Raw genomic sequence first — 14,146 nt, forward strand, 5'->3', positions numbered from 1 at the left:
GTACTGACCCCAAACTTTTGAACAGTAGTGTAATTGTGTAAAATGTGCTGAACTGGGATCAGAAACCTCAAATCGTTAACAGGCCAAAATCAAACTGAAAAACTGTGGGCAGATACTGTAAGTGTTGAAGTTATGTTTTCTGGGCAAATAGATTTAGGAATAAGCTAGTTTTAATCAGGATGGCAGTGAAAAGGAGGAAAAACAACCCATTATTAATGCACTGGGTTGAAAACAAGTGTTTATGTAGCTCATCTGGTATGCATGGTGCTAGCAACCCAAGTTCAAGGGTTTGAATCCCAGAAAACACACTGTATGTCGCTTTGAATTAAAGTGTCTGCCAAATGACAAAGACTGTGGTAGCACAACAAATGAAGTTTATGTGAATATCTGAATAGGTTTGCATTTAAGGAATAGTTCACCCAAAAATGAAAACTTGCTGAAAGTGTACTCACCTTCTGGATCAAGATGTAGAAGAATTGTTTTCTTCATCAGAACTGATTTGAAGATTTTTTTTAAATTTCGCATTACATCACTTGCTCACCAATGGATCCTCTTTAGTGAATGGGTGCCGTCAGAATGAGAGCCCAAACAGCTGATAAAAACATCACAATAATCCACAAATAATCCATATGACTCCAGTCCATCAGTTTGTCTTGTGAAGTGAAAAGCTGTGTGTTTGTAAGAAACAAATCCAGAAAAGTACACAGTTTACAAGCAAAAAATAGTGCTTAACAAATATGTTCTTGGATTTTGATGTGAGTGAATAACAGGGGATGGACTTTTTCACTGGAAGGAAGCATTATTATGGAGTATGTTCTCGTATTTTAGTTAAAAACGTCTTGATGGATTTTTTTTCTTATAAAAACGCAGCTTTTCACTTCACAAGACATTCATTGATGGACAGGAGTCATGTGGATTATTGTGATGATTATTGTGATGTTTCTATCAGCTGTTTGGTCTCTCATTCTGACGGCACCCATTCACTGCAGAGGATCCATTGGTGAGCAATTACAAGTGATGTAATGTTAAATTTCTCCAAATCTGTTCTGATGAAGAAACAAACTCATCTACATCTTGGATGGCCTGAGGGTTCAGCAAATTTCTATTTTTTGGTGAGCTATGGAAAAACTGTTAAAAGTTAACAACATTAAATCTAAAATTGCACACAAAAAAAGATGATGAATTACACCTTAATAGTTAGTGTTTACATTTTATTCTATGTATAAAATAGAGTGCAAATTCTGCACAATCTGCAACGTTTAGTAAAGATCCAAAACAGACCATCTGTACATGAACATATTAAAAATAATCCACATTTTGGTCTTCTGGTAAATGTTTTGTAAGACTATGATGAAACACCGGCCCTGCTGTGAACAGAACAGATTTACAAAAGAATAAATAATATTAATGAATAAACTTACTGCTTTGTGTTATAATGTAGCACCTTTACACACATAGAGGTATGAGGAATTAATTGAGACAGAAATGCATTCCCTTGCTTTATCCTGTGTGAATTTCCAGTGTTAAGAATCGCTTAATAACAAATGATACTGAAAACAACTTATAGCAAAGGTACTTTGTGTTTTTGACTGGTAATATATTAAAATGCAAAGTTGTTCAAGCGTTCTCTGTGTTTGTAAAAACATATAGTTTGAAATATGACATAAAATAACATGTTTTGATCGCATCCCTGGAGATAGTGTGCTTTTCAAATGATTTCTTTTTCATAATACTGGATCAGGGAAAAAATATTAATTTATAAATTGGTTCATTGGTTCTCAAGATTCAAGCCTCAATTTCACAACAAATGGCAAATGGCAACCGCTTTTTTGGGTGATTCAGAATAATAGGTGAGATGCTGCACAGGAGCAACTACCAGTTTGACTCTCAAGGTGAGCGATCATAGGAAATCTTTTCGAGCCATTCTTTTCCACGTTTTGCTAGTTCTGTGCTCTTACTCTCTTTCTCTGTCCAGGGTTCAAATGGTGTTTCATGCTTCTGATGTTCTGAACTTCCAGATTTACATGATTCCCAAGTCCCACATATGAACCTAGAAGAGAGTCTCAAACAATCCTCCATGCAAACATCTTCTGTGTCAGAATTGTCTTTTTCCTCATGACTTTGAGCAGAGAACGAGATTAGAAGTTTGTGAGAGGTGAGAATGGCCTGGCTGCAAGTGTTTTTTGAAAAGTGATTAGTGCCATATCTCTTAATGTCCCTGGACACACTGCTACATAAATAAGAACTCATATGGGAGAGATTGCATTCATCTGATTATCTGTGAGAGAATGATAGAAAGAGACATAGTCAGCACATCCCATGTAATATTGTTACCATTATTAGTTTTACTGTATATTAAAGGTATAGTTTACCCAAAATTAAAGTTTTCTTAACATCTACTCACCCTCAGGCCATCCAAGATGTAGATGAGTTTGTTTGTTCATCAGAGCAGATTTTGAGAAATTTAGCATTGCATCACTTGCTCACCAATGGATCCTCTGCAGTGAATGGGTGCCGTCAGAATGAGAGTCCAAACAGTTGATAAAAATATCACAATAATCCACAAGTAATCCACACTGCTCTAGTCCATCAATGAATGTCGTGTGAAGTGAAAATCTAATAATAAACAAATTGTTTGAAAGTGTTTGAAAGTGTTCATCATTCATACACTTTAACATTAAACTGTCATTTCTGGCCAAACTACCAGTCCATCATCCATACTAATACTTCCTCCAGTGGAAAAAGTCCATCCCCTGTTGTCTTCTCACATCAAAATCCATCGACCAACGGTGCTTGATCTCTGCATATTTCTCTCTTGATTCAGTCAAGATGACCTCTCACTTCAGAAAACAATATTATGGATAGAGGACTTGTATTTTAGCTGAAAGCAATGCTTTGAAGTTAAAAATGTCTTAATTATAAATTTGTTTATTTCAAACACACAGTTTTTTGATTCACAAGACATTATTTGATGGACTGGAGTTGTGTGGATTATTCTGTCATTCTGATGGCACCCATTCACTGCAGAGGATTTATTAGTGAGCAAATGATGTAAATTACACCAAATCCAAAAATTGTTTCCCATGAAGAAATAAACTCATCTACATCTTGGATAGCCTGAGGGTGAGTACATTTTTGGCTGAACTATTCCTTTAAATGTGGTATTTCATTTTAATATCTGAGCAGCTTACCTGTGTATGTTTGTATTACATGAGCAGGGCTCTCATGGCAGACTTGCTGATGCGATTGCGCTGTTTTCTCCTCCTTTTCGGGGGGTGAGGAGGCAGTCTGGGGGGTTTGTGTGGAGGGAGATGTTGCACAGGAGATGTAGTTCCTGTTTGCAACAACAACAACAAAATCAACTTTTAATCAAGCTATTCTGATCTTGCAGTGTTGTGCGGTATTGTTGTGCTGTGTTGAATCCAATCACATTAGCCTTATTATTCGGCACAATAATAAGTAATGCATTTTCATATAATGCTGTCAATACTGCACAGCACAAGTTTATGTAGGCGTATGCAAGTGTTACTTCCTCTATCTGGTGTGTCTGGTAGTATTTATTCAACGTCAGCTGAGATATTCATAGAAATTGGTTCACAGAATCAAACTGAACATGGTCCAAATATGCCCCAGTGTGCTTGTTCTTAAACATCACTTACATCAAGTGGGCAATTACGACAGACAAAAGCACAGCATAGAATGAGCACAGAAGAATTTCCCTCTGACCTGTTCATAGTGGAAGAGAGTTCATTTTTTATCCATCTATCTATCTGTATGTGTCTGTAATGCATCCTCACACCCACCCAGAACACCCTAGCAAATGTACAGTAACCACCCAGAATACTGCATAGCAAAACCCTAAAGTTTTGCCTAAGGTTTGTCTTGAAGAAATTTTTTTTATCTACAGTACTTTGCATCTCACATACAAACCGCAGTCCAGTAAATTGTTTCTGTAGAACATCTGCCAAGTACGATCTTTTTGTTTCTTGATTTGAGTTTGTATAAATGACAGAATTTTCATTTATGGGTGAACTGTGTCTTTAATGCGAGTTTTAAGCAAAGCTTACAGTGGCACAGAGCTGAGATGTTAATTTAGAAGGCCGCTGACATATAAGTCAGAATTCTGCTCTGAAGATCGTAATGAACAGCCAATCAAACTTACCTCACCAGCATTTTTTTGTTGTCTTTTACTCAAAAACATAAGTTGACTTATTACTTTAACAACACTGTATTCTGTCCAGCTGACTATGAATAAATTCTTTCAGACACTGATGATAAGCGATTGAATAGAAAAACCTCATATTATCTGTTTGAGTGTATTCTGTTATTTTACCTGTGCGTTGTGTGGTTGTATAAGTGTGTTGTTGTTTGTGATGGAGCTGCTGTATTTTCTCATACGGCTGTATATTCTTCTGTTGTACTTTGAGGTGATGTTTGTGTTTTTCTTCATCTAGGATTTTATGCATTAGCAGCAGCTCTTCCATTTCCTCCAACTTGGCCTTTTTGCCCATTTGTCTCTGCTCTCGCTCTTCCGTCTTCACCTCTACGTTCGTAGTCTCACCTTTCACATTCTGACCATTCTCCTCTACAGACAGAAACACATCTCCTGGATTCTGATTGGCTGTTCCTGTGGCCTTAGAAGTGTCTGTCTGATTGGTTGTTTGCAATTGCTTGTTTTCTCGCGTTAGATTTGATTGGTGCATAAAAGTCTGATTGGTCAATTCCAGTGTACTCATGTTATAATCAGATGTCTGATTGGTTATACTTTGGTTAGCATTACTCTGCGATTCTAATTGCGTAACGTTGTGCAATGATAAATCAGTTTCTTCCTGCTCGGTATGATTTGGCAGAGGAGCCGTCGTTCCATGTGTTGCAGTGTCATTCATTTTACTGAGTCTCCTTCCATCCCCAGGGTGACGGTTATGACCTTTGCCCCCTCCATACTGCGTCTCGTTCAGACCCCAGCCGTTCCGGCCGAATCCTGATTCAGAGAACCTCTCTTTGGGCAGCCAACTGTGGCTGAGCAAGTCCTCCAGGCTTATCCTCTGGTTGTGTTTGAGTTGATCCCTGCGATTGAGCTCATCTTTGGGTCGAGGTTTCCCAGAGCGTTCCCGTCCTTCTTGTTTGTGGCCGGATGATTTCCGGTGCTGAGGGGGCCGAGGAGCTGGCTGACAGCGGCACTCTACGTGGTCCAGAACGGAGACGACAGCCTTATCATAGAGCGGCCGCTTGTTCACGTATTGTATCTTCATCACCTGAGGATGAAGAGGAAAGTGAAAAATGGCTTGTTTGAATATACTGTAAGTACGCACTTGAGAAGAGAGTGTGTGTGTGTGTGTACCTGTAGGTATCGTGTGTGTGTAAGTACAGGCACACACTGCAGGCTCTTGGTGTTACAGCAGCCCGAGCACCTCTGCACCTCCACGCACGGAGGCCACAACAGGAAATTTGCATTGCTACGGTCCAACATGGAGCGTGTGACCTCGATGACCTCGGTCCTGACCTTACAGATGGCTTGCTGAGCAGGCTGAGCGTCTGCAGACAAAGATGCAGAAATACACACAGAGGCACATGAACTGCATGCAAAACATACAGCAATTCGACTAACTTGATTTGTACAGGTGCTTGCTCATGCAAAATGCTTCTCCATTATTTTAAGGTGTTGTGTGTTTGACATAATGTTGCTAGGTGGTAGCTAATCATTTGGCTTCCCGTACAGCTCATGACTAAACAAAACTGGCTACATGATAATAACTAGGGGTTTTGTAATAACGTAGTATTGACTTTGAGCATCATTTGAAATTATTTGTTATGAGCATTATTTGAAAGCTGCAGTCAATAGACGCAATAAATCAATATAATTGTTCAAAAGAACTAAGTAGTTAAAATAAAATAAAGTATGTTTTAGAATATATCAGAAAATAACTAATGTTAAAGCTGAAATTTGTCATTTCTGTGCCATTAATCCATCAAGTAACACCTTTTGAAAAATCCACGGAGAGACAGTATTTACAATTTTGCGGGGAATGAACCTACCTAATGTTGTATTAAGCATGGAAAGGAATTTGTTAAATACATATTTAACAAATAATAGTGACATAAAAGAGAATAAAACAATATAGCAACAAGCAAGAAAAGAGAATAAGGACAAAGTAAGTCGGACTAACCCAGAAGACTGCGTGGCAGACGGTTGCTGGTGTCATTGTCATGGTGACTGTCTGGCTCAACCTCTGGAGAAGAAAATGACAGCAACGTTGAACCATCAGGTTGTGAAATAGTGGTGAAAATGCATGAAATGCAGACCCTTTTAGGAAATAGCAACTTGTTTCTGTTTTCCAGGGATGAAAGTAACAGTAGAGGACTGGCACATCACACCACGCATCTTTCATAGCCTTACAAGTATTTTCAAAGGCTATAGATAAGAGTTTCTGCTACTATACATGCTTTAAATATAAATGAGGACAGCTTACATAGATCAAGGTCAAAAAGTTGTTTCATAAAAAGTATTAAAGATGCAATCTATATTAAGTACTGGGGTGCTGTAGCCCAGAGTCCTAATTAACATATTTATTAAAGAGTAATATTTGCCTCCAGGAATGTGAGAGGACTCAATTGAACTTTATCCAAAAAAAAAAAAACACTTCATATTAGCGACACACCTATAAAACCCCAAAGACATTTATTTGATAGCTACAGGTCACTACAGTGTCTAGAAAGTCACTAAACCCATAAATTTGGCCTAGAATAGAATATCAAATTATGTTAGAAAGAGAAACAGAGGAATTTTATGTCATCCCACTTCAAATATCTAGGGCACTTTTGTCACTTTTTGTGGCATTTTTTTGCCCTGAGCCCTGGCTCCATAAAAGATGTGAAAGAAGAATGAATCATGCATGAGAGGTGCGTTTCTGTGAGATTTTACAGTATGTTAATGATGAAAAGAGAGCTGATTTACCTATAGATTCAGAGAACAGCAAAAACTGCAAGTCCTGAATAGAAGACACAGATCCACCCTTCACCAACTCAACCACAGCGGCCGGAAGAGGATCAGCCTACAGGAAACAAACTATATTAGAAATATTCAGTGCCATTAAATGCATGTTCTATTCAACATAGAATCCTGAAAAAAACTGTATCATGGTTTCTACAAATATATATGAAGCAGCATATCTGTTTTCAAAATTGCTAATAATAAGAAATGTTTCTTGAGCAGAAAATCAGTATATCAGAATGATTTCTGAAGGATCATGTGATACTGAAGACTTGAGTAATGATGCTGAAAATTCAGCTTGGCATCGCATGAATAAATTAACATATTTTCAAATAGAAAACAGTTATTTTAAATAGCAATAATATTTAAAAATATTACTATTTTGAAATATTTTTTTTTCTCTATTTTTGATCAAATAAATGCAGCCTTGGTGAGAATAATTTTTTTTTTTTTTTTAAACATTAAAAACTTTAAACTTTTGAATAGTAACGTATGTAAGAAAAAAAATACAAATAATGTGCCATAAGTTAGTCAAGCTTGCAAAAAATAAACCCAGACACTGACACAATGCATTATTTTGTCATGAAGACCTAATTACTTTTTGTTATCCTCCTTGATACATACAAAATAAATAAATGAACATGCAACATTGAATTCATAATTTAATACAAATAAAATATATCCAAAATTATACAAAAATGTCTTTAAAAATAAAAATATAATAAATTACAATAAAATATTTAAGAATTATTTCATTATGATTTTAATCAGTTAAATTCAATAACGGTCAATTGTACCGTTTAACACAACATTTGAGCTCAGACTTCTGAATGACCAATTAGAATAAAAAATATAAATAAAATAATGTGTATGTGTTGTTGTGTGTTTGAGTGTGTGACAGTGAGATGCTGTTTTGTCTCAGGGTGTCAATGCAGGTCTTGGGGACACAATAGCCCTGTTCATACAGCATGTCCAGACAGGGGCCACTGACCCTCGTCTCCTCCGTCTCATCTGGCAGCATTTATGCAGGACACAGGAAAGAGGGCAGAGAGGAAGTGGGGGATGGAGAGATGGAGAAAAGGTGAGTTTGAGGAGAAGAAAGAGAGAGATGGATGAGGGAGGCTGCCGGAAGGATGGAGTACTTCAGTAATCGGCGTGATAAGGGAAATCAGCCACATTACTGGCTGGTGATTCAGACGGTTTTGCATGAGCCGAACAAATGCAGGAATTCAAGCGTGCCAAAAGTTAAGAAACATCCTAAACTTGCCACACCTCTTGCGGTATGCACATAATCGAACAGAAATTATTCATGGTGAATCACTGGTGTATCTTAAACTCTTGGGGGCTTTGAGAAGCACACTGGTCTTGTTTTGTCCAAATGCATAAATCTTGTGAATCATCAGTTTTCCAATTTTAATATCTCCATTACATTCTTAAACGCTCTATCATCCGGTTGTGCATGTATGGAAGAACTGCCAATACCACAGCAAGGTTTCAATTCAGATCTATAGTGCAGCAGGATGTGTTTATATGCAGATAAACTTTGCTTGAACATTGATTAAATGTTGTCATGGTGATTTTTTTGATACTCAAATTATCAGCACAGATGGATAGAATGAAAACATAAAATGTAAATTTGGGGTCGGTAAGATTTTGTATAATGTTTTTGAAAGAAAAGCCTATGCTTTACTGAGGCTGCATTTATTTGATCAAAAATACAGAAACAACAGTGATATTATGAAATGTAATTACAATTCAAAATAGCTGTTTTCTATTTGAATATATTTTAAAATGAATTTTTTTCCTGTAATGACAAAGCTGGATTTTCAGCTTCATTACTCCAGTCTTCAGCGTCACATGATCCTTCAGAAGTCATTCCAATTTGCTGATTCGCTGCTCAAGAAACATTCCTTGCTATTATTAATATTGAAAACTGCTTAATATTTCTGTGATTTTTTTCTCTTGCTCAGAACATTTTTGCTCAGCATTCATTTGAAACAAAACATTTGTAACCATGTAAAAGTCTTTACTGTGAATTTTGATTCATTTGTTCTCAAACGTTTAAATAGTGTATGCTTGGACATACACACTAACACACTCTAATTCACATGTATATGATTCATAAAGATTTATAATATATCACACACACACACTAACACACTCTAATTCACATGTATATGATTCATAAACATTTATAATATATCACACACACACACACACTAACACACTCTAATTCACATGTATATGATTCATAAACATTTATAATATATCACACACACACACACACTAACACACTCTAATTCACATGTATATGATTCATAAACATTTATAATATACCACACACACACTAAATTGTTTCATGGCTACCCAATGTAAATATATAGCATCACACTTATACAAAAAAAACAGCAGCAAAAAAAAACAATACACATACAGACACCAGATGGCATACACAAAGACCTCACAAGAATAGAATAGAATAGAATAGAATAGAATAGAATAGAATCAAAGGAAATTTGTATTGCTGAGGAGTTGCTGTTTCAAAGCTCAGGAGATTTAATGGAGCTTCATAGATTTCTGATTTTGGTTTGCAGACTTTAGTTTGGTGATTTAGCAAATCTAAGCAAAGGTTGAGACATTATTGATATCTCTTCAGAAAGGAAAGACATATAAGATTAAATGGTCCTTGTCTCAAGGGGAAAAAAGTGATAAACATTTAAGCAGAAATTTTGTTTTTTTTGTTTTGAAAAACAAATTTCTGATTCTGGCTTTTCGTTATGATTGCTGGCTATGAGAAACATCTGAGATATAGAGATTGAATTTGTCTCAACAAATTCTCTGCAAAAAAAAAAAAAATCCAAGTTGCAGATTTAATTACAAGAATATATATATTTATTATTTAAAAATAGTAAAATATATCATTTTGCTGGCTATGAGAAACATCTGAGATATAGAGATTGAATTTGTCTCAACAAATTCTCTGCAAAAAAAAAAAAAATCCAAGTTGCAGATTTAATTGCAAGAATATATATATTTATTATATAAAAATAGTAAAATATATCATATTTTTTAAATTTTATATATATATATATCAGAATATCGCAGAAATGTGCAAATGAAGCTATACTGACACTTGCAGGTTGCCTCATCCAAACAAACCAATGGGAGGGTGGTGTGTGCCTCGGATGATCACCAGTGCTGAACCACACAACCCCTGAACCCTGCTCCTAATATCATCAGAGAGTGAAGGACAGGCCCAGAGCATTCTGGGATTGTGGAGGAGTGGTGGAATGCACAGCCCATGTTGGGGAGTAATGATACATAATTACACATCTGCTGACAATGCACACACACACACATGCCCATATCATCTACTAACATATGCAAATATGCACAATCATCAGTTTGTGTAGCTGCAAGAAGCAATATTGCATGATTGTATGTTTTTCATTTTTATCCGTAAATAAAAAACATATAATCAAGTGATTGTCTTACTTGCCATTTTTTCACCTAGCGGGATTTTTCCATCCAAATCATACATCATAAACAGAAGAAAAATGATGTTCTTACATGGGGAACTTCCAAAAAGTACACCTTAAAGCTGAGAGGGATCATAATCACAGCTTTTAAATTAGTTTTGATCTTGCATTTCCCTTCGAACAAGAATTACCTTTTAAACATTACAATTTAAACACATCCCTGTTTTCAATTAACTATACCAATTAAATCTCTTATGATATGTCCCCCTCTATGACTTCTAGGTTTTAGGGGGATGGGGGGTCACAGAAATGTCATATTTTGATTAGGTGCCTCATGCAACACAACTGTGGTGGTCAAAGGAAGGGCAAAAACATTAGAACCTGCAGCTCTCGTGTGCTAAATGTGAACAATCCTAGTGCACCAATCAGTTCCTGGAGCCTTTAGGCATTAGTTCACAGATTCATCTAAAAGAATCACCCTTCATATGATGGGGTGATTTATGATGATGGGGGATGCCAATGGTTACACTCCAAGATTACAGCATAAATTAATGTGGCATTAACCGTATTCAAAGAACCTTGAAGCACTGGGAAGAATAATCCATCCTGTACACAAATACACAAGCATATATGCTCACGAACATTTAAAAAAAAAACTGTGCCATTCCAAACCTATTGTTTCTTCCATGGAACACAAAATAAAATGTTTTATAGAATGTTAATGCAGTTCTTTTCCATACATCTGTCAAGCTGCAAAAAATCTTCATAAAAGTATTCTGACGACATTCAGATTGAAATTTAAGTTATTCGCTACAGATATTAGCTTTTGAAAAAGATCTGAATGAATCTCAAGAATTACACTTTGGCTTGTTTCTAAACAAATCTATCATATGGCTTCAGAAGAATATACCGCATGAGTATTGACCTCTTTTGCTTGCTTTTGTGGCTTGACAGATGTGGTCACTATCAACTTATTTATGGAGGAAAAATTTTGGAGAATAAATAAATAACAGATTATTTATATTGTAGATATTATTCACTCTATAAAACAATGATAATCCAATCAATTCTTAATGAAAAATAATTAGCCTACACTCTAAAAAATGCTGGGTTAAATACAACCCAGCATTTTTTAGAGTGTATAAGAATGCAATAGGAACCAATTAGCCTAACTCTCCAAGACAGAAAGTTGAGATTCATTAACGCGTAAAATGCGTCGCTCTTACCTCCGCATTGCCAAACCGCAGACACGCCGCCGCAAGTACCGCGAGAAGAAGCGGGGTCCGCGATCTCATCTTGCTGCCGTGCCGCTGCGGGGCTCCACGGGACAGCGCGCATTTAGAGAGACGCGCACCAGACGCTCAGCACTGGGCTCCGAGTCGCGATCAAATATCGGGTTAATTAAGCAGCAGTTTGAGTCCCTCAGCGGCTCTGGAGGCTCGACATTCCTCTCAGTGCGCAAACATTCAAATTGCCCTCCACGGCAGAATGAGTCTCTCTTCTGAGGAGCAAGTGGCCCATTTGAAGTCCTTTGAAAGAGGTTTGTTTCCAGGCGAAGCACCAAAATCCTCGGATTCCTCAGCTGGCGCTTATTTAATCATTCATTTACATGGTTCAGACCAATAAAGACGTCTCTTAATGTTAGCCTGTCTGAGAGAACGGTACGTAATCTAAAATACCTGTTCAGGCATGGCAATAAAAAAAGTAGTTCAGATTACATAAAATGTCTTAAAAGTCAAACAGGACTTTATATAAAAAAAATAATACCAAATTTTAAAGAGTTATTTTTAAAAAGTAAAGTGATGCGCGTGCGGTCCCTTTGTTTTGGTATAAACTCCTCACTTATTAACTCCACATCACCGTTGATAACGCATAAAAAAACTTTTATATATTAAAAAGCCTTTCCAATTTCAGATGGTCCATGTGTAGTACACGAGGGTCCCTTCGTCTTCGCATTGTCTGTAATAAAAGCGACAATAATGTAAGTTAGCCTAAATCTACCTCTTGGTCTTGTAGTTTTCTTATCAATGTGCAGCGTCTGTGCTGTGTTGATTATGGGACTGTGGCTCTGAGGAGGATTTCAGGGGTCTGTATGTGGACTCTTATCTTACCCTCCCCTTAAAGGCAGGGCTGAACTCACTGAGAAAGAAAAAGAGGCTGAGGAGGTGAAGAAGTCATGTTGCTGCATTGTGGATGCCTGCAACTCATTTTAATGGTCATTTAGATGTACATATGCATTGGAACAAATAGAACATTATTATGTTTTCCATTAATAACACTGAAAATAGAATGTACAATCCAATATATTATCAGTTACTCACCCTCATGTTGAAAGCAGTAGGTCTAACTTTTATTTGTTATCCTCCAAAAACCTATAGCTCACAAATCTCATTTGCATATTTGCAATGTATTCAAACATGCACTGCCTTTTTGTCATCAATGGCAATTACTTCTTGCATGTCAGAATAAGCTTTAATGGAATAGTTCACCCCAAAATGAAAATGTTTATGATGTAGATGGATTTGTTTCTTCATGGGAACATATTTGGAAATTTAGCATTACATTATAAGATGTTTACTGATGGACTGGAGTCGTGTGGATTACTTCAGGATTATTGTTATGTTTTTATCAGTTTGGACTCTGACGGCACCCATTCACTGCAGAGGATGCATTGGTGAGCAAGTGACGTAATGCTACATTTCTCCAAAACTGTTCCAATATAGAAACAAACTCATCTACATCTTGGATGGCCTGAGGGTGAGTAGATTTTTTTTTTTAGAAGCTACAATTCTGTAGAAAATTAAACACCTTTGTGCAATGCCTTTAAATATTAAAGTTCTCATTTCAGTTGGCATGTTCTTTTATAAAATTGTATGGCAAATGAGGCAATTCACATCGTTGAAAAAAAAAAGGTCAAATCATGCATAAAGAATGAAAAAAAAAAAACGTAACATGAATAAGTTAATGTTTCATTAGCATAGAATGAATGGGGTGGGCTCTTTTAAATGTTTTCACAGCATTGCCCAAGGTAATGGAATCAAAAGGTGTGTCTAAATACCAAAACTCTTCAAAGCTATTTTAAATCTTACGACCTTTCAGATTTGCACAATGGGTGTCCAAGTTATGAAACCAAGAGGTCGGTAGCCTAAAATGAAGGAGACAGGAATAGCTCTGTTAAATAACAAATTAATGCAAATCTGCATGCATTAGATGAAATTAGAAAGATCTTTATCACACATTGTAATATAAAGATGACTGATTTTAAATCTATTAAAAATCAGGTTCACAATATACTGTAATTTATTTTGGGCATATAGGCATTGCTCACTGAAAAGAGCCTTTTTGGTGAGCAAAAAGAAAAAAAATGTTTTCTTAGTATGATGTATGATTATGATATGAAGTATGATTTTAATATTGTAAAGAATGTTTTTACGTTATAAATAACAATTTGTGCAATGGAAAGGTTCAATGTTAAAGGTTCTTCATGAAACCATCAATGCCAGTAAAGAACCTTTATTTTTAAGAGTGTGGTGCATATATCTTGAGATGAGGATCTTAAAGTCCTATTGCTTCAGCATGGAGGCAAAAGGTCCAGATTTAAGAAGAGATGAATACAACATTTTCAGACAGTGGTTTATGCTCATGCCTATCTGTGATCAATATATTATACACTAAG

General features: G+C 36.3%; 1 protein-coding gene across 1 annotated transcript; it reads right to left on the reverse strand.

The window, feature by feature from the left end:
- Positions 1-1,258: 1,258 nt before the first annotated feature.
- Positions 1,259-12,524, reverse strand: LOC107656789 (uncharacterized). Its single transcript, XM_016444736.1, has 8 exons — positions 12,472-12,524; positions 11,697-12,149; positions 6,956-7,052; positions 6,168-6,230; positions 5,342-5,535; positions 4,334-5,255; positions 3,192-3,334; positions 1,259-2,278 (listed from the first exon to the last, which is right to left on the reverse strand). The coding sequence occupies exons 2-7, from the start codon at positions 11,763-11,765 to the stop codon at positions 3,207-3,209; spliced, it is 1,473 nt and encodes a 490-aa protein (XP_016300222.1). The 5' UTR covers positions 11,766-12,149; positions 12,472-12,524; the 3' UTR covers positions 1,259-2,278; positions 3,192-3,206.
- Between the last annotated feature and the right edge of the window lie 1,622 nt (positions 12,525-14,146).

Source organism: Sinocyclocheilus anshuiensis, unplaced genomic scaffold (genome assembly GCF_001515605.1).
Source record: "Sinocyclocheilus anshuiensis isolate Anshui unplaced genomic scaffold, SAMN03320099.WGS_v1.1 scaffold3697, whole genome shotgun sequence".
NCBI classification, from domain to species: domain Eukaryota; kingdom Metazoa; phylum Chordata; class Actinopteri; order Cypriniformes; family Cyprinidae; genus Sinocyclocheilus; species Sinocyclocheilus anshuiensis.

Bases quoted from the DNA above. Each gene is read 5' to 3' on its own strand.
- LOC107656789 (XM_016444736.1), bottom strand. From the start codon at position 11,765: ATGAGATCGCGGACCCCGCTTCTTCTCGCGGTACTTGCGGCGGCGTGT. The intron at 7,053-11,696 runs GTAAGAGCGACG...TGTTTCCTGTAG, and splicing joins TGCGGTTTGGCAATGCGGAG to GCTGATCCTCTTCCGGCCGC. The intron at 3,335-4,333 runs GTAAAATAACAG...TGTTGCAAACAG, and splicing joins TACAACCACACAACGCACAG to GAACTACATCTCCTGTGCAA.